The following is a 21,633-nucleotide window of genomic DNA, read 5'->3' on the forward strand; positions in this document are numbered from 1 at the left end:
TATTCATTAAAAGTTCTGTCAGTTTCAACTGTGTCTAATAAATGTAATTTCCGATAATTAATTTATTCAATACATCACTTTCATGTCATTAGTTGTGTATGAGCATAAAAAGTTGGAATTTCTGAAATACTAATAGCCTCACACACTCAGACAGACACAAACCATTTCAGTCAGCCACAATGCAAACAAGAAGCAAATAACACTGTCAAACTATCCATTTTTTTCTGAACAATATGTTTTATTGAAGATGTTTGTGAAGTTGCTTCATCAGTACTTTATGTACATTGAATCAAAAATAGGTTAATTATTATCATTGTCATCACACCAGCTTGCATGGATACATACTGTATTCTCATAGGACAATATATACTGTATGTTTGAACGACAGTAATGGTCTAAATTTAGACGTAATCTCCAGACAGGCAATGGCAACATGGACAACAGCTTACCTCGGTGTGCAGTTTCCTTTCGCTTCACAGAAAGTTTAATGGATGGGATGTCACTCAAAATGATATGGTGATACACCAAGTAGAAATCAAAATGTCTTTATCTTTAACGCTGCATGTTACATACAGTATGAACGCATGAAATCAGTGAAACCTTAACGATCCCCATAGAGTTGGATGTTGCTTATGGGGCAAAAATGTATTGATAATATGATATATAATCTTAACTTACAGGTTGACACTATTGTTTAAAGAAATGTTCCAACATTCTGGGAAATATGCTCTTCTGTTTTCTTTCTGAGGGTGAAATGGGATGACTGTGTGTGAAGGGCCGGTTTCACAAAGATATTTCAGGCTGGTCTATAGTGTTGGTCCAGTTTTCCAATTTTGCTCATGTATCAGTCTAATGCAAGTAAGACCGTTTCACAAAAACAAAGACTAATTTCAAGCCAAAAAAATTAGACACCTTAGCCCTTGGCAAACTCAGGCCCAAGACGTGTTACCATGGTAATAATCAATGACACCTGTGCTGAGCAGTATCCCCTAACAACAAAAAACAGGGACATTGTTATGGAGAGAGCAATGAGAAGGGACAAGTACAATGTCCTTGTAGCTGTTGAACTTTTCTTAAAGACAAACATTCTCTGCTGGAGTTTTTTTTTTACTTACTCAATTTACCCAGAATTCATCTTACCACAGTCCGGCTTAAGGTAGAACTAAACTGCTTTGTGCCAAAGATTAAATTAGAAGTGTATCTGAAGTCTGACTATTTGTTATATCTAAGACATAGTTGAAGTCTATCATTGTGAAACCGGCCGCTGGTGTCAGGACAAGGTTAGCCTAGCTTAGCAGGGGGAAACAGCTAGCCTAGCTCTGTTCAAAGTGTCTACCAACACCTCTAATGGTGAAGACCCACTGGATTTAGGAATACAGGAATCCCAGAAACTACAATGATCTTCTTCTCTCTGCTTCATCAGGTAGAGGATAAACTTCCTGTTCCACCACTGAACTACTTTTTCTTTGTCATATTTTCGGGAAAAAACTACGAGGCATCTAATTTTGTTCTCATTTGCATGGAGCTACACAATATTGGAACTCGGGACTCAAGCTCTCTATTTAACACACACACGAGAATGATAATAATCTTCTCATTTCACTCTCAGAAAGAAAACTTTTTCCCTCAATGGCCTTTTATTTAAGGCACATTCTGATTCCTTATATTTTTAGGTAACCTCTGATAAAAGCAAATGCTGTTGTTTTTCTGTGACATGTAATCATAAGATCTTACTCTTAATTAGACATACCTTAAATTCATAAGCACTGTTCTTTAAATGATGGCAGAAGACATTTAGTGTATAATGTACATAACACAACGTAACATCTGTGGTTATATGCACTTAATGGCACTAGCTTCGCATTGATTCCTTCTGCTCTCTGAGACGATACTTTGCGCTGAAAGTCCTCAGGATGCAAGCACGGGATTAAAAACTGTACAAACTGCTGCTGCTGGACTTTTACTGTTGAAGAGCTAGAAAAATAATCCAGTGGCCCAGCCTTTCCAGGGGTGGTGAGGTGTCCTCTGTTGGGTAAATAAAGGGAGGCTCATATTCAGTGTACAGAGAACAGGGTGGAGGCGTCAAAGGAGTCACCAAAGGCGTGAGTCTGGCGGACGTTGAAAAGGCCAGCGGGCGTCTTATCTGTCCATACTGAAACACGCACACCGACGTCTTCAGATCGAAACCTCATATTCTCTTGTTTCCTATGAAGAGAACCAACACATCACATTGTAAACGTTGGTAAACCCGCTAACAAAAGCCAATTGACCCCTTTTCCACTGTCAGTTGAGTTTGCCTTTCTGTTTAGACTGAGGACACACACGACTGCAAGGAGCGATGTCATCACATGCACTTACAGAGCACGCGCACACACACACACATACACTTACACATGCACACACACTGAGCCTCCGTGTGAGACGCTTCAATTGGTGATTATATGTTTTTAAAACTTATTTCGGGGCTGCAGCTTCACTCTTTCATCCCACAGTGCAGTGCAGTCGTGATGCATGAATTAAACAGCACCGTGCTGGACAGATGGCAGGTCTGTCTGCAGGGTCTGTGTGCTCAGTAGGAAAATTAGCGGGTTCTCCTGGGTGTCGTGTTTATATCAATGCCGATCGCAGCCGTAGCCGATAAATACCCGCCTCTACTGCAGAGTCATTTGACCCGGGTGTGAATGCCCATTGATCCCTTTTCCAAAGCCAGATGTTAGTGGGTCTCAGCAGGTTTTTTGACCAGTGGAAAAGGGGCTACAGAGTCACGGAGTAAAAAAGTCACAAGGTCACAGAGACAGGCCATAATGTGTTATAGTGAATGTTACTCAAACAGTTTTCATAGTAATGAAGGAATGTGGCTCACTTGTGTGTTTTTAATAGTTTTTGGACAACAGTGGCACAGAGGAATAATATACATCAGACTTTATGGGATTTACTGAAAATACAAGACAAATATTCTGTTATATATTCTAAATATTCGAATATTTGACTTTTTATGTGCTTTAAATCTGTGTTTTTATTATGCTGCTACTGTGTTTTTGACAATAAAGATCTATTCTATTCTCATGTCTCTGCAGCTGAGACGAGCAGCTTAAGGACAGGACTAACTTACCTCATTGTTCTTCAGGTTTGACGCGTGGAAGAAGAAGAAGAAGAAAAGAAGTAACTCAACACAAAAAAAGACTTTTATCAGTGAGGATGATGTTGTACCTTATAAATGATTATACGCAATACAGTCCAACGGGGCTAATTAATATATAGAACCTGATGTTGGTAGATACAAAGTAAATAAAAAAAAACTAATTGGTTTTAATTTACAAATGTAAAGCCTGTGGATTAATTTATGTCAATTTGTTGAGATTTTTTCTGGACCTGATCTGATAGCAGGTTTCAAAAAGGCAAAGCAAATTTATTTGTTTATCACATTATCATACACAGAGGTCATTCAGTGTGCTTAACAGAAATAAAAGAAGGATAAAAAATAGAAGTAAAAAGCATAATAAAAAACAGTATAAAAACAGATTATAAAATAGATAATATCTAATTAAAGTGCAAGATTAAAAGATTAAATGGAGGCCGAGGAGAAACAGTGGAGAGCAGTTTTAAGCTTCTTTTTAAAGCCAGTTTTGGCCAGATTTGATCCTCATGGGGAGCTGGTTCCAGCAGTGGCTGAAAGCCATTTCACCTTGTTCAGTTCTTAAAACGTCAGCTTCATCAGGACCGGGTCCTGATTTATCACCTGGTCTAAATCTAGTTCTACCACTTCCGGTATTTCAGTTTTGTCCTCACATGTTGCCTATTCCTGTCCCTGGTGCTCCTTAATAATGCAGCAGACACGAGACCCTGCAGCAAGCTCAGTCAAAACGTCCCATCATACAAACGTATAGCAGCTGTTTCACAGTCTAATGTTTGTCGACTCACCGTTGTCTCATAAATGGAGCTGTCAAATGTAGAGTCTCCGGAGATGTTTTCATATGGTAAGCTGGAGGACAGGGAGAGCTGTAGTGACTTCCTCTGAACCCTGAGCACCGACAGACAGAGAACACACTCGTGACAAATGTAGGTTTTTACAACACTATGTAGGAAGGATTTACAATGGCAACATTTGTTGATTTGAACTTTAAAATCTTCCTAATGTCACTGAGTGACAGTCTGTTCTTGTTGTGTAACACTTTTTGCTGTCGTGTGCTGAAAATCCTTGATCCCAATCCTGTCACAGCTATTTTTAAAATGCTTTTTGGCTAAATATAGTTGCATTTGCCTCTTTCTTTGAGTTAATCCCTGTCAGATAGAAGCTGTCTCTCATCTCTCTTCAGGAAAATGTGGTGTCTAATTATTGAATACTTCAAAAGTCCTGTTACATCACAAAACTGTTTACTTTTCTCACCCTTTAACCTCTACACCTGCTTTAATCAGTCAGTTTTTGTCTGAAGTCTGAATTCTATTTGATAAAACTCTTTTTTTAATTACAGTGTCAACTTTCTTTTGCAGTTCATATCCAGTTTGTGGCAGTCCAGCCCATCCAGCTTCAGCAGTGCTAATAAGGAGCGGTGTAGGCTAGCTGTGATGGAGGTGTTGTTGATCTGGATGGTGTATGGTGAAGGGTCAGACCTCATTAGTGTTAGAAGTGACATTTCAGTACTAGAAAAACCTGCATGTTTTGACAGCGTATCAGAAGAAACAGCAGAACAAGGGCCATAATGGAACTCGGCTACAATACCACTGCAATGTCAAGAGTCTTGAGGCTGCATTCATTCATTTCTTTTTGACAACTTGGGGGCAAATGTCCCCTGCAACATGTCCTCTCTTGAAGTTGCTTTGGCTAACATGTTAGCATTCACCATGGCACACACAGAGCAACATTAGCATTGATTTAGAGTTGTAGGTATTGAATATCTTCATTAACTAAATGCTCCACTGTGTTCACCAGCTAATTGCTAATGTTTGTTTACCGCTGCAGGCAGCATCCAGCGTTTTTATGTTTTTTGTTTTTTTAAAGATAGTCCAGTGGTAGCATTTGTATTTTTAATAAATTTACAAACATTTGAAAAAAAAAATGTTTTCACTTTGTCATTATGGGTTATTGTGTGTTGATTCATAGGGAAATATGGCAGTTTTATTCATTTACCAATTAAATCTACAACATAAAAAAGTCTGAAACAAGTGATGGGGTCTGAATACTTTCTGAAGCTATTTTCTATTGCTATTTTTTTTTTTAAATTTTCTATTCATTTGTAGCTTTTTCAAAATAATTTCAGAGTTTTTTGTTTCTTCATTACCCAAGGTTATTTTTCAATCTCACAAGCAGAATCCTTTTGTAAACCATTAATGTATTATATATTTTATTGTTTTGCTTCTTGTGCAAGTAAGGAATAAATAACTGTATTACAAAGGGAACAATAAAATAGTTTCCAATATTGGACAGTCCTCACTGGATCTGAAATTGATGAAGTCCTTATTTATTATATTGAGTCCCTGAAGTCACATTTATTCATATAAAAATGTGAAGATTTTTTTTCCATCTTCACTGGACCTACTTTGAGAAGTAGAGGTAGATCCCAATCATGAGGATGAGGAGGAGGATGACAGGGATGAAGACAGCAAATGCCACTTGGGCCCCCTCCAGTCTGGTGTCTGCAGTCGCCACTGTTGGAGAAAGAAACGCTCTTTTATTCAAAACAACCTTCCACTGTTTGTGCTCATGTTGTTTCAACTCATTAAAAACAGACTAGTTCATTTTAAATGGGCAAAATAAATTAAGGTTATTTAATTGCTGAAAACTAGACATGTAACACAGGAAACATTGTTTAATATATTTAATGCAGACTGAAGACGTGTAGGTAGTAACTTCTTGTCAAAACTTACCATCCAATCTGTGCTCGTCGTTCCCTGCAGGGTGGGCTGGGGAGAAGACACCAGAAAGGACATGGTAAACATAAAAAGAGCTTGTTTGAAAACATAAACGAAATGAACTTATTCTGTCGTCAGATCTGACCTGAGAGACACAGGTGAACCACAACGTGACAGTAATATGCAACTCTGATTTGTAGGAGTTCAAGGTTTCTTCAGTCAGCTGATTGAATATGGAGGAAAAGATTTTTCATTATATTTTGTAGAGAAATTATTATCATGCAAAGAATTATTTAGTTTGAGCAAACAAAAATCTTTGTTCAGCTGATTCATTTATGCAGCTGCTAACACACAAGTGAAAACTGATAATAAATAGTATTGGGTAGATGCCTATTTTTATGAACTTTTATTAAATTTGTAAATTGACAACTAAGTTAATTGACAGCTGAGCTGCGCAACCAAGGAATAATTATTATTATGAATGTAGTTTAATATGGAAAGTTAAATGTGACTATGTTAAAAAGTACAAACGATTTAATTATAATTCCTATTACCCCCTGGGATATTAGGATTCTCGGATTCTGATTGGTTAGAAAGTGTGGATTAACTTTTAGTAACCTGACATTTTCATGATGTAAATGTCTGTTTGCTGTTCTAGACTGCATGCCTCAGCCTCAGGTAATTAGCCTGGAGCTGCAGGGTCACTGTGTAACCAACAGAAAAAATATGACAAATAGCTTCTCAAGTGAGAACCATGCGCATCTAATTTTACATGTGTATCTTTATTTTGCATGAATCTGTAGACAAAGACAAAACAGACTTTAAATAGAGGATGTAAATAACATTAGTGAGGGTGGAGCTGTTGGCCAGTCAGAGCTGCAGGGGAAAGGAGAGAAGAACAGTAAGGAAATGAAAAGAAAAAACCTGCACATGTGGTGAAGTCACAGTTGAGTGTGAGTGGAGGAGAGAGAGGCGGACGGTGAAACATTACATGACAGAGACCACTAGTTAACGTTATCTGTGCTGGACAGACAGTTTTGATAATATTGTGTATCACTATTCTCTGACACTGACAGTTTTAAAACTCGTCAGGATTAATGTTAGAAAACTTCTGGCCCGAACCTTGCAAACTTCTTCCTGTTTAGCCGGGTGTTGCCAAGCAACTGAGGCTCAGGAACTTTATGTTGATTATTATCGGACAGCTAGATCAACATTAATTATATGAGTAAATTAACAACTGATATTTTTAGTTGGACCTTAAGAGGCATTTTCTACATAAAGAATAATAGCTGAGAAATTCTATCCATCCATTACAATCATGGAGAGTGCACTTTGTTGGGTATTATGCCTCACTTAACCACCCGATAGCAAGACTTTAAAAATAGATTAGCACTCTATCTAATAAAAACATATCTTAGATTTAGTTTTATTTCATTTAAAAGGCACAGTCGAAGCAATTTTAAAGGGATTACTATACATAAATTATTATTATCATTTATTTAATCATGAACTTAGCTAGCTGCCTATCAAGTTTAAGTTACCACCCCCACTGCAGTAATACTACTATCAAGCTGATTGGAGGCAAAACAGCCAATCAGAAGCTGCCTCCTGCCTTATTGTGCACTTATGTGGATATAAGAAACAAGTACATAAATTTATTGTGGATCAAATTTGCATGACTATAATTTCTTCACAAAACACAATTAAAATCGTTGCATAACATATTTTTTCATGCTCACAGTTTCCCATCACGTGGTGTCAGTTCACCTGCAGCTGTGAAAACCTCCGAGAAATCTCTGCTAACAGCTCAGGTAGCTCCTCTGGTCTGACTGTTGTATAAATGTGTCCCTGCAGCTCTCTGTCTCCTGCAGGTGCTTTGACCGGGCTGCAGACTTAAACTAAAGGCCACTCTTGTGTTATTTCAGCCCCTAGACTGGAACAACCTTCTTCAAAGTGACAGCAACAACACCACATTGCAGAGTCATAAAAAAAAAAAACCTGCACAAACACTTTTCCTCTCCAGCCTTTCACTGTGATTGATGTGTTGTTCCTACTTTCCTGAAACAGGCTCGCTCTTTGTTCAGCTTGTTTTTTGTTTTCTTAAATTGTCTTTCAATCTATGAAGGTCTCCTCATGAAAGCATTAAATAATGGAGAAGGTTAAAGGGGTCTTGTGACTCATTGTGATTCATAGTTAATTAATTTTTAATTTGTTAATTTGATCTTTCCTGCACAAAGGTTATACAAGTATAACAAGCGTTACAGTGACACAAAACCAGAAATTAGGAGCTCAAACTGTAATACAAGCACCCTTAAGTGAGGTGGGCGGGGCTTGGCTGAGAGTGGTGACTGCTTTGTTGTGACATCACAAAGTTCCAGAAGTCCTGACGGCTGGTTTTAAGGCTCAGTTTCTGAATACAGGCTGTGTGCATTTCTCTGTGGACTGAGGCTTTGATACTTTCACAGTATTAATATAGAAGCTAGAGCTGATCTATAATCACACTACACATGGACACAGACCTTTACACTGGATGGAGCTTTAACTGTAAATATTAAAATGTAAAAGACATCGGTAGCTCTTGCCAAAAAGTAGTTAAAACATCAAAGCGCAAGAAAATATGAGCAATAAATCCTTTCTGATTATTGCAAAAATTACAAAGATTGGCAAAGTCCACACATTTCGCTTGACACCAGATCAGAAAACTACATAATGTAGAATCTATGCTGTGCTGCCACAGCTCAGGAGACATGGAGGCTGCCAGAAGGAAAACTAGTCTCACTGCTGTCTTCAGTGTGTGGTCAGGGGCCACTGCAGCAGTGAATAGTGGCGGCTCTGAGAGCGGGGCCCTCTATAAAAAAAATGAAATAAAATAAATGGTCTGTTGTATAGAGTTGACAACAAGTGCACTGCTGTGCATCAACAGCCTGAGAGCTACTTCCAGCCCAGGGGGACGAAGACACCGCCGACACTGACATGATGAAACGTTTTTGAATGCAGTAAAAAAGATCTTTTCTTCTTGCTTCCCCTGACACTTTTATTTCATCATGTGATGAGGGCTTTCACCAAACACCACTGAACCAATTCAATGACGTAGCTGTATCAGCCAGTACCATGAGATGTAACCAGCTGTTTGTATTTATTGATAAACTCAATCAGGGGGATTTCTTTACTTTAGACGACGTGTTTCAAGAAGCAGATTTTTAGGGACCCTCTGGCACTGTGTATATCAGGCTGTAGTTCCTTACCTTTGCAGACAGGTGGCAGCCCACTCCACTGGGATGGGTGTCCTGGGACACAGTGGAGAACAGGCTCCCCCAGCAGCTGGTGGCCAGTCATGCAGGAGTAGTGGAGGGTGTCTCCTGGCTGGAAGTGGAGCTGGTTGGAGCTGGGGATCCCATAGTTGGGGGTTCCTGGGTGACTGCAGGGCTCAAAGGTGTCAGCTGGGGGGGGTAAAGGATGCCATGAAGTTTGGTATGAATATTAATGATCTTTCCATCTTTAGAATAGCATCACAATTAAGAATTAACATTTAACATTTCGACTTCTAATGGGCAGAGCACATGAGCTCTTCAGAGGAGCGTGGGCTTTCACAGGGAGAACCTTTGTCATTACATTTAATTGTGAGCGTCAGAAAAAAAAGCAAAAGTAAGTAGAGGGAAGGAAACTTGAATAGGGAATGAAAATACATCTGTGATCTTTCACATCATGACACATTTTTCTCCTGAAGCTGAAAGGAATTCTGGCAAGGGCAGTTTCCCTGTCTTTGTCATAATAAATTCCTTCCTTTTGCTCGTGATCTCCATCTCATACATAACTATGACCCGGCTCGTCTCCTCCAAAGGAATTTCGGTTGTCCGGTTGAATTAATTATATTAAGTCAGTTCCACCGTGCAGTTCATCTCCGCCTAGAAAGTAGGTGAGGCCGAGTGTAAGACATTCATGCAAATGAGATTAATGGCCTCGACGGGGGAATTATATTTTAATCACCCTGACGCAGTTCGAGCTCGCCAGCTTTGTCAGAGACAAGTGGCAGGAGGTCAAGACAGATGGTGGATGTTGGTGATTACATTCAAATCAATCACAATTGCTAATTAAAAAAATATGGAAGCCCTAACAGATAAGTCAGAAACATGTCTTGTTAAATTATAAGAGTTTATATATGCATGAAGATTTAGACAAAATAATAAGAAATGTACCTTTTCACACAGTGTTATAAATAGCTACATATAACTATTAAACATAGTTCAATCTTGTCACTTTGGAAACTCTATAAAACACCAATTTAGGTCATCATGGGGCACGGAAACTCGTAATTCAGAACCAGGCTAATTAACTTCTTTTAATGGTAGTGGCTCTTAAAGAGAAGAGAAACTGTGTGATACATTAAAACCTGAACCAGAACAAAAGTCTGAAGCTCCAGAGGCGACAGTGCGAGGTGTTGGGGAAAGGATTGATCTACGGGCTCAAATAAGAAAAAACATTTCAAAGCCTGTGGTTGTATAAAATCTGTGCTTCAGTTACATGAACACGCTGAGAAGAAGAACTACTTTTCTGAACATCTGAGCGCAGGTTCAAAGCATTGTCTAAATCTGTTTGTGAAAGTCAACAACACTGTGAAACTCAACAGGTTACAGATGCAAGTTCTGGCTGTAAAAACTGATCTTGGTAAACCTTTAAGCCGACGGAGCCCCGAAGTGCCAAAAGATAATCTTTTTTCTTTTCTTTTTTTTTAAATCTCTTGAACGCAGCACATTATCTTGTAGTAGTCAGATGTGCACAACAGCAGTTTTTTCTCTGCATCACTGCACTCCCATTTTTCCTAAAATGTATGCACACTTTCTTTCAGACTTTGTAATGTTTTTTTTTTCTGTGTGAATTAAATGGTGCACACTTCCAGTCACTCCTAGAGCCAGTTATGGTGTTGTACCTAGTTTTACACATGAAACACAATAGAAATAACTGTAAAGAAAGAAAAGAGACAGTGTGAGACATCATTTCTAAACCCTGCCTACTACTTAAACCACTAATAGACGATACGACACACTTTGTTTGAGGCATACAGAAACATTTGCACTGTCTTGCAGTGTCTCTTTCATTTAAACGCAGCCTTGAGAAACACTTTAACTCTGCTACGTACGGAGGCATCTCGGCAGCTTCTGGTTCCACTTGGGGCCCGAGGATCCTCGGTTGAAGCAGGTGAGCAGGCTGTTTCCGGACAGAGTGAAGCCTTTGTTGCAGACGTATTGGATGGTTGAGCCCACGGTGAAATGGGGACCCGACAGAACCCGCCTGCTGTGATCCACCTTCCCTGGGTCGGCACAAGACACGACTGGACGGACAGAGGAGGGACGAAGGTTGGTTAGGGTCACCTCACATTTTCTAGTCTTCCATTGTAGAGACATTACTTTATCTTTACATCAGCTGACTGAACGCTTCATGCTCATGTTTACTTACTCAGCCAACAAGTGGAACCAAAGGGATTAGAGGCTTTCAGATGTAGCAGTGGGGAACAAACAAGTTCAGCATTATGAGGGTACAATCCAGAAACTAAAACTAGCTGGAAGCCTTAGTTCAAGAGGAGCAGTAAACCAGAAGCATATTCACATACTGACTGACAGCTGTGAGCTCCCACCCCCGACTGTGGCCTTCTCTGATTGGTTAGAAGGACGAGGCTCGCTCAGAAGTTTACTGACCTGGGGTGGCGAAGGGAAATACTGTAGGCTATGTAGGGGTGTAAACAACTGCAGGAGCTAGCGTGACTAGCAGGCTAACAACGGCAGACAGTAACCTCCGTCTCTGCCTTTACACCACCACAGCCCAACAGCATCTCTGCCTCTCTGCTGCTTGTTTTATTTCACTGTGCAAATGTTAAACCCCCCCGAGTGTTTGTGTACTCGCCTCTTTCACAGCTCGGTAGGTCACCGCTCCAGGTGAGGTCCCACTGGCACATGAGCAGCTCTGCACCCACCACCTGGTAACCCGGGTAACACTGGTAGGTCACCACGGTGCCCTGAACCAGCTCGGGGTGGGACGTACTCTTCCATCCATTAGAGATCTCTGGAAGCTCGGGGCAGGTGTCGTTACGAGCTACCTCTGCAGGAGGGGGGGGGGCAGGAAATCATTAGGAAGTTAATGTAAGGTTTGAGTTATATGAGCTTTTAAAGACTGATGACAGAATTCCTCTTGTTTCTTAGACAGCTGATTTTAGCCTCATAAGCATCCTTGTCCGATCATCACATAACTTCTCTGTATTCTGTCTGAGGTCGTGTCATGTTTCGCTCCTTAGTTCGTAGACATGACCCGTTGTACATCACTGGAATTTGCGCCTGACTTTCCTGACACTTTCCTCGAAGCTCTTCCTCGTCCAGACGACTGTAACCCACCGGGGACGTTATCTTTGCTCAGCCCAGGCACACAGCAGCAGGTTTGGGTTTTGTGTTTACAAGTCTAATTTGGACAAACACAGCAAAGTAATTGCGCTTGAGCTTGACTCTCCAACACCAGAGCCACAGCGCGGCCTTGTGTTTACATTCCACCAATGAGATTCATGGGGAGATAGTAATAAAAGCTTCCCCTGCCGTTATCCCTCTTTGTTGATCATCTGTATTCTGCGGCCGTTCGTTCTCTCTGAATTCATTAGCTTTAATCAGATATAGTGTGCTGGCTCTGGCCCTGCCAACAGGGACGGCCTCGTGCTCTTCTCATGCTCCGGTCCCACACCAGCAAAAATAAACGACCACTTCCCTCTTTCATTTAACTTCACTCTTTACTGAATCCATCCAATCTCCCATTCTGCTTTGCTACCTTTTCTCTTCCCAATCATCCATCCATCATCATCCATCATCATCCATACATACATCCATCCATCCATCCATCCATCTGTCCATCATCCATCCATCCATCCATCCATCCATCCATCCATCCATCATCCATCCATCCATCCATCTGTCCATCATCCATCCATCATCATCCATCATCCATCATCCATCATCCATCCATCCATCCATCCATCCATCTGTCCATCATCCATCCATCATCCATCCATCATCATCATCCATCTGTCCCTTGTCCATCCATCATCCATCCACCCATCCATCCATCATTCATCCATCATCCATCCATCATCCATCCATCATCCATCCATCATCCATCTGTCCTTCGTCCATCCATCAATCCATCATCCATCCATACATCCATCCATCATCCATCCACCCATCCATCCATCATCCATCCATATGTCCGCCCATCCATCCATCATTCATCCATCCATCATTCATCCATCCATACATCCATCATCAACCTTCCATCCATCCATCATCCATCCATCCATCCATCCTTTCATCCGTCCATTCGTCCATCCATCCTTAAATACATGCATCCATCCATCCATGAATGCCTCTAACTTCTTTGTAGGTGGGTTGCATGATAGCCTTGTCATTGTTAGCATGTTAGCATGTTAGCATGCTGAGGTTAGCATTCAGTCACGCTGGTGAACTGGTATTTTTCTCTCTTTTTTTCATTTCATACTCTCTCTGTCACTTTTCATGTGAACCACCGAGTGTAACGTGCTGATCGTCGTCCTGCAGAGAGTCACCTGAAAATGTTCAGCGTTATCCCTCCAGTCAGGTGACCTGCTCTTTACGAACACACACACACACACACACACACACACGACTGATATCAATCTTCTTATCCAACTCAGGAAAAGGAAGCAGCTCAGGGTTTTTTTTTTCCCTGCTGATCTATTCCTTTATAATCATATATCATCTTTTAGTGTCAGTTTTGTCTCTGTTTTGTATTTAAATGACACATTTGAAGCTAATATTCATGAAGACATTATTCAGAAATACTGTTTCCCTTCTTCTTCTGTGTTCTTCTGGAGTTCTGACTGTGCCCACTGCTCTCATTCCTGAGATGTGATCAGGATGGTTTAATGTGTAAGACATTAGTGGAGGAACATTTATGCACATTTGTTTTGTTTTTTTTTTTAAATCAAACTTTTAGTATTGTACTATATCTGTTTATGTACAAATGAAATCAGCTTCTGGCTCAGTCAGGTGTAAAATCAGCGTAAACACAATTTTTACAATACCGCAAGAGAGCAGTTATTTAAGGAAATGACTTAACAGTAACTATTTATTGTGGGTGGTGTTTCTGATCAATACTCTTTCTTTCTTGTACCCTGCATTACAGACCATTAAAACAACTAATAGCTGCAAAGCGACAAATTATCCGCACAGCACAGCTCTATTATCACTCTACTGTATTATTAAGTTCTTGTTTTTTTTGTTGTTACCATTTTCAAAACCTCCTTTGCCCCTGAGCTTCACATACTTGACATAAAATGATCAAATGCTGCTGAATAATCGGTGCAACTGCAGAGATCCACCCACTCTAAATATTAACGTAGCCATCACGACAGCTGAGCGGCAGAAGGCGAGAGCTCCCGGATGAGGAGCTCACCTCCGGCTCCATGACTCACCAAAGAAGCGGATAATGAAGCCGTTGTTGTAGCCATAGACGTTTGTGGCGGGGTCGGACTGGAACTGGATGGTGACGTCGGCAGTGGAGGTGTAGAGCTTGAAGCGGGGCTTCGACCCTCCGTACTGACCCAACACTTTGGCGTTCAGGTCGTCCCCGTCGTAAAAGGTCACCAGGTCGTTCTTGCCGATGTTCAACCTGAAACACAGGAGGAACACTCGCAGTGAAGTCTGGACCTCAAACAGAATCAATTTGGTGGTGTGAAGTTTTTCCTTTCAGGGTTTTTTTTTGATGTGCATAAAAACGCGCTGCTCTCGCTGACCTCCAGAGCCCATGAGAGATATCTGTGGGAACATGATGTTAATGGAACGTCTCACAATGTGTTCCTGCTTTTTAACAGTAATTGCGCAGAGGGCCACGACAACCGCAGGTCGGACCAAGGTTAGAGAGACTATTACAGCATTCATGAGCGGCAGCATGGCTCCTGTTGCCTCAACATTTTCAGGATAATAATGTGACTGTCGACCAGGTGAGATCTTGTGGTTCACATCATTTTATATATATATATGAAAATAATAAATCGTCCTGGCTTTTTATTCTTTTACATATTGTTTCATCCATTATGACCAGTGGTCACGAAAACGTTTTGCTCACCTTTGTTGAAGAGATTATAGAAACATTATTTAACATAATAATTATTATTATTATGGAACATCAACTTCACGGGGGCCAGTAATAAAAACCTCCTACAGCTTTCCAGGAGTAGAGATCTGCTCCAAAATGAATAAATCATTGACAATAATAACAATTCTTCTGCGTAACAAATGCTTTTAATTTTGACTTTTAACCCCCTCCAGAGTCTCCGAGGACATTAAACAACCGCACTGACCATAACAAGAAAACCAATCTTGATTTGTGTGAAATCAGTGAAGTCGCCCTTTTTATGATGAATTCCGTCGTGGACATTTGCCTCTATCAACGATGAATAAGTCAGGATACTGCCGAAGAGCCAGGCCCCCCCCCCCCCCCCCCCGGTCACAGTTTAATTGTCAAAGAGTCGTGTGCGTGTGTGTGTGTGTGTGTGTGTGTGTGTGTGTGCTGTCACTGCAGCCTGTAGAGCTGTGGCTCTGTTCAAAGATGTCACCTGGGTCTGAGCTGGGTCTTTGTTCAGAGGAGATTTAGAGCAGGGGAAGAAACGGCTTAGCCAGAATAAAGCAGTGACATGCTCTTTACTGTTGCTAATTAATCACCAGCGGCTCCTGATAAAACTCATTAGCCGGCCTGAGATTGAGCTATTAATCACTATGGGAATGCTGGAAAATCAAAGGTTCAAGAGGCGTGGACTGAATCAACACGTGGCAAAGTCTGACGAAGTGAAACGTTTATTTTTGTTTTCTTGGTTTTGTTTGTTTTTCTTTTACCAGAAACTGGAAGGAATCACAGGAGTACGAGTGAGTGTTTGTCTTTCCACAGGCAGAACCATTTGTCTTCTTTCAGCTGGAGATGCACATTTAGACACACACGCACACGCACACACACGCACACACACACACACACACACACACACACACACACACACACACACACACTTGTATCCCTACACTTGTAAGAACCTTATCTATACAGTAACCCTCTGATCTAAATATAACGCATGTTAACCAGCCAGAATATATTATGTCTCTCACATTTGGTCCTTCCTCAGGAGTAAATACATTTAATCAGCTTCTTCTGCTGCATACATCAGTCATGTCCCGTGGGACTGAAGACTTGTCCTCAGGTGCTCCCAGCAGGTGTGAAATAATCAACAAGTCCTTCATGTTGTTTGTCCCTGACCGTCTGATACGACCGGACTGTTTCCTTCCTCCTGTGGCAGCTGCAGATCTGCCACAGATGATCTGCTAAAATAAATAACTCAACATTTTATGATGAGAACTTATAGTTTGTTTCCAAGTTGATGCCAACGTTCTGGAAAGGCAACGGTAATTATTCTTCTACAGTAAAACAATCACAACAAGGAGGCAGCAGCAGCAACAGGTCCACCACGTCAGGACCGGTGTATGGAGATACTTTATATTCGTCATCAGGGACACGTTATAGACGACCAGGAGCCACCAGGAAACACCTCAGACTGACTCACACACAGAGTTCATGGTGAGTGAGTTTCAGTTGTTCACTTCAACATGTCGTCAACATGTTCATGTCACTGTTGTTGTTTGTGAACTGCGACAGCTGTCGTAGCAACGCTCCACACACAATGTCCACAAAGGCTATCGTTAGCTTGTCTAGGCTAACACAACATTAGCAGGTTAGTCAATTTAGACTGCTGCTTGCACGCTGACTACACGGAAGTGTGTGCACGTGTGTGCGCACATAGTCCATGTGGTAACAAATCCACAATGTACCGACAACGTTACGGTAAAGGTTTGGTAAAGCTAAACTTAGGTTTAGTGGTAGGTGATGGTTCAGGTGGAAACAAGTACTTCTTTGAGGTTCGAGGCCCTTTGTCGTCATGGTTACAATAATAAACACGAGGTTCAGGTTATAGAACGATCAGGAGACAACCAATCAGGTTGAAAGAGGAGAAAAAAAAACAACAGTCTCCTGGATTAAAGTTCACTGAAGGAGAACAAGAAAAACAACCCGAGGCGCCGGAAAAGTAAGAAGCCAGAGCTGCAGGACCTTCATCAGTCAGCGCTGTCGGCCCGCGCAGAGACGATTTACCGCACACGGAAGTGGATGAACAGTGTGGTGGCTACCTGTGTTTGTGTTGGTGCTGAGACAGCACATCCTTCCTACATGACGTCTGTCAGTCCTGACCTGCTTTCAATCACATTAACAGGGATGATGCTGTGTTTAAATTTAAAACAGTCAAAAAGAGATAAAATAAAAATAGGTTTCCAAAGCCTATGTAGTGCAGTGTGCTTTGATTATTTATTTACTTTTTAATTTACTTCAAAAATGTATGATACAGCATCAGTAGGTATGTCACTGTCACTGCTCTTCTCCTTTTGACAGTTCACCCAAAGTTAGTTTCCACTCCTCAGTATTTTCTGTGGCGACAGCATTAGAGCACAGTGTGAGGCCTGGGGGGATATTTCTACCATTATTCATAAAAATAATAATAATAATAATAATAATGATAATACTGGTGTGACTTCCAATAGCATTTAACTCACACAAGGTTTCAGGGGATCTTACATAACTTCATGCTAAACATTTTACAGCAGCAACAAGTTACTGATTATAAACGAACGTATGTGTTTCAGAGAGTCAATGAAAGAAAGTTCACTGACTTTGCATCACGTTAACTTTGATGTTTTCATGAGGAAATATTACATTCAAATACTTTGTTGTTTGTCATGTGGATTGAGTGGGTGGTAGTTTAGGACAGTTAGAATAAATCAAAGCGTGGTTAGGATGGAAATGAATGGCAGAGTACTATTAATACTGTAGTACTGTAATACTGTAGTATTACAGACACTTTTATATCCAGAGTGAGACTGTTTGACACAGAAAAGACTGTGGGAACTCAAATATCTAGCTAAATTTCAGAAAATAATAACGTGAAGAGAGACTGGATTTATTCAAATTTGACATTCACAGTGTAAATGCAAAATGAAGTCATGCTCGACTGTCCTGTGCGATTTCTAAAATGCACTAAAATACAACACTGTCACCATAAGTACGTGCTAGACTACACTGAGGCTGAGGCGAACATCCACAAGTGATCTTACTTCCTCTGTTTTGTTTAGTATTTCTGCATCAGATCAGTCTGTTTGTGGTTTTAATGTGTTGATTTCACAGCATCACGCAGCAGCTACAAGATGTTGATGTTATTATTTAAATTCATTCTCTGAGAGCCGTGTTCATTCTCAAAGGACAATTTCACTTCTTTTCCTTTTGAAACATCTCTCATTTGCAGCTCTGACTGAGACTAAAAATATCCTCACCTCAAAATTTCAGTGCAGTTTTGATGTTGTAAATTATAATAGAGTTTCTGAAAATCCAACCTATAAACTCTAGCTGTAAACCCCTCAGCCTAAAAACGACATAATATTAACTGCTCTTAAACTCACATCATGTGCAGGTGAGGCCAGGAAAAATGGCCTCACCTTGATAAAGCTGTTGTCTTTCTGACGACCTGGAGCCGGGCCTCACAAGTATAGTAAAACAAGCGAAGTGTTTTTCCAAACCCATGGTGCTCCATGTTTATTTGATTGCAGACGGATGAAGCCTCTCGCTCGCTCGCTCGCTCGCTCGGAGGACGGGACGGGTTGAGAAATATTTTCAGCTGGTGTCAAATTTGCCGTGATTAAGCTAAACAAGGCTTTATGTGGCTCTGCGGCACATCTGTAGAGAAAAATCAATCGCAGCCTCCGTTCCCTGACACTAATTTGATTTGGTTCAATTTGTAAAAAAACAGGCTGAGTTTGGCCGAGGCCCCCAGGACCAGCTGCCAACACACTTCACCTCAGCTATTCACTTCATGATCCGCTCTTCCCCATCTCTCCCACTGTCGGAAATATAGGAGGGAAATGGTTTTGGCTGCTGTTGCACTGCTTCTCTGAATATCTGTCATCCATGCTGGTGAAACCATTTACCTTTTCCTCTTTCATAAGATGTAATATGTTTAAATCCATCACATGCCAGTGATATTGACATTCTCAAGCTTTATACAAATTGCTTAACTGATATCAACTGTTTTCAAACGGTGTCCATCTCAGCTGTCTGATATATGCTCTAATCAAATTTAACCTCCAATTTGCATCATCAGCAATAAGAAAATAAAGCGTTTATTCTCAAACACAGTGGATAGTATTAACAAAATGATTATCATGTATTGATCACAATTCTTAAAAGGTTGGAGGGGCGTGCAGACTGGGCTTGATTGAACTTTCCCTCGGTTAGCTCTGTAGCACTTTGTAGGTCAGAACAACTTGCATGTTTATCAGTCGCACTGCTGCATGATGAACATAATTCCTCGTACTCTGTTCTCACAGCTGTGTGTCTGAACAAAGCCAGAGAGACAAAAATTCCAGTGAATCTAATATTACACTAACAAACACGTAGCCTATCAATACACCGACATATACGAGATAAGATATCAATGTAAATAACATACAAAATACTAAAAAAAAGAAATAAACTACTGCTAAAATCTGTCACAAACATGCAACACGATGTGACAAGGTAAGCACAACCATAGGAGTCGTATACTTGTTAGCTTAGCACAGACCTCTATAGAAATACGGCCCTTTAATTGGCTAGCAGGCTGAAAAGTGAAGCAAGTAACCAGCATGGCAGCCGACATTCATCTTGCAACTACAGTAACGCTTTCCTTCCACGTAACAATTTCCCGATGAAAACACTCAATCCAACAATATTTCACATCTTCACTTACAGACATTTGTAATCCAAGTCTAAACCGGAAAGGAGACACCTGTTCTGCGTGTACACTGCAGGTCCACCATGTTGTTTTCATGCTGGATAGAAAATGAAAAGTATGAAAAAAAACCGTGCACTACCTAGAATGTCCACTAGGGACCAGTAATGCAAACTGAACAGGGATCAGAACACCTGGCGTGTTCACCTGGAGACAGTGAGCAGTCTCAACTTTAATTCACTTTGCGGCTCCACTTATATAAAACATAGGATGAGAATCCTGGCCATTGTTATCAAAAAGCGGATGAGGGATATCAAATACAGCAGGAAAGATAAATCACCAGATGATTCTGAGAAGCCACTGAACACCACAACCCGACATCATCTGACAATGTAACAGCATGTGAGGTGGATTGTTTCTCTAATGATGCAGCTAATTACCACTTTACCGGCGACTGGCGTTTGAAAAGGCGATGTTTTTGATGTTCATCCAGGAGCAGTGGACAGTGGTCTGTAATTTGTGGGAGAGACAGTGATTTCATTCATTTCACTTCCCCCACTTTCCCTTTAATCACACCTTTCACTCCCTCCTCTTTCATTTGAAGGCCATCCATAAAAGTCATTTGATACAGCCTGGTGATAATGTCCCTTTTGCCATTACGCAGATGGAGCGGGAGATATGTATATGTGTGTGTGCACAGGTGTGTGTGTGTGTGTGTGTGGAGTGTGAGGAACCAATTCCCAGGGACCTTGTTATAGGCCTCATATATCTCTCTGTACGCGGCCTAACCCCGAGAGCTCAGGGAGAACAGCTGCTACTGATAAGCTTCATATAAATGCTCTGACACCTGTTAGGCATATGCTCAGACGTGAGGAGGCTTTGTGCTGGATTAGAACTTTCTCTCCGTGGAAATCTCTGTTCTGCTCAACTCCCATGAGCACCACTCTGTGAAACTGGACCACTGCGTGCTGACACCTCGAGTTAAGTTTCAGACTTTTCAAAGATGGTCATCCACACAGTTCAATGAAAATCCTCTCTACCAGCTCCTTATTCTGGTGGTTTTACTTTTGGACGTTGCCTCCAGAACAAGCGATGCAGAGAAGTGGTGTGGACACACTCCTTCTTAAAGCTCCATATTTTCCTCTTCTCCTGTGTTTTATTTAAAGTGTTGGTCCATAAGAAGATATATCTGTGGTTTTAAGAACCAAAAACCATTTCAATGTAGTTCAGTTTGGATTGATGTAAATGTAGGTTTGTATTTGTTTTAAAGCTCCTCCAGTGTAAAGGTCTCTGTCCATGTGTAGTGTGATTATAGATCAGCTCTAGCTTCTATATTAATACTGTGAAAGTATCAAAGCCTCAGTCCACAGAGAAATGCACACAGCCTGTATTCAGAAACTGAGCCTTAAAACCAGCCGTCAGGACTTCTGGAACTTTGTGATGTCACAACAAAGCAGTCACCAAGCCCCGCCCACCTGGACCCACCATCCAACACTTGCAGGATTTGGTTTCTCTCAGTGTTTTTACCTGAAGTCTGCTATATTTTTATTGGATGACTCAGAATACAGTCAGCCAATCAGAAGAGAGGCTCAGAGCCTCCTCTCTTCTGATTGGCTCACCGACCTGTTGTTACTAGAGCTCCAGAGAGAAGCCTGAGAGAGGAGATGTAAAACTGCACTGAGATGGTTTTTGGTTCTTAAAACCACAAATATATCTTCTTATGGATCAACACTTCAAAATAAAAAGCAGAAGAAGAAGAAAATATGGAGCTTTAAGAAATCACACGAAAGTCTTTAACCTCAGCTCTTATGCAGCTGACAATGACCTTGAAGTTAGATGTCACCTGAGCAAACACTTGAGGATTAATATCAGTATGTGGACGAGTGTGTCACATCAGAGAAAAGAGAGAAAGATGAATT

At 40.9% G+C, this 21,633-nt stretch overlaps 1 protein-coding gene across 1 annotated transcript in view; it reads right to left on the bottom strand.

Moving 5' to 3' along the window:
* Window positions 1–215: 215 nt before the first annotated feature.
* Window positions 216–21,633, bottom strand: part of sez6b (seizure related 6 homolog b) — a 141,005-nt gene continuing 119,587 nt past the window's right edge. The window contains exons 10-17 of the mRNA XM_056374528.1: window positions 14,333–14,529; window positions 11,749–11,943; window positions 10,988–11,179; window positions 9,096–9,290; window positions 5,866–5,901; window positions 5,538–5,646; window positions 3,922–4,021; window positions 216–2,205 (exon numbers count right to left, since the gene is read on the bottom strand). Coding sequence (XP_056230503.1) covers window positions 2,176–2,205; window positions 3,922–4,021; window positions 5,538–5,646; window positions 5,866–5,901; window positions 9,096–9,290; window positions 10,988–11,179; window positions 11,749–11,943; window positions 14,333–14,529 — 1,054 coding nt within the window. The 3' untranslated portion in view covers window positions 216–2,175. The remainder of the gene's footprint in view (window positions 2,206–3,921; window positions 4,022–5,537; window positions 5,647–5,865; window positions 5,902–9,095; window positions 9,291–10,987; window positions 11,180–11,748; window positions 11,944–14,332; window positions 14,530–21,633) is intronic.

This window comes from Seriola aureovittata, chromosome 4 (assembly GCF_021018895.1).
Source record: "Seriola aureovittata isolate HTS-2021-v1 ecotype China chromosome 4, ASM2101889v1, whole genome shotgun sequence".
In the NCBI taxonomy this organism is placed as follows: domain Eukaryota; kingdom Metazoa; phylum Chordata; class Actinopteri; order Carangiformes; family Carangidae; genus Seriola; species Seriola aureovittata.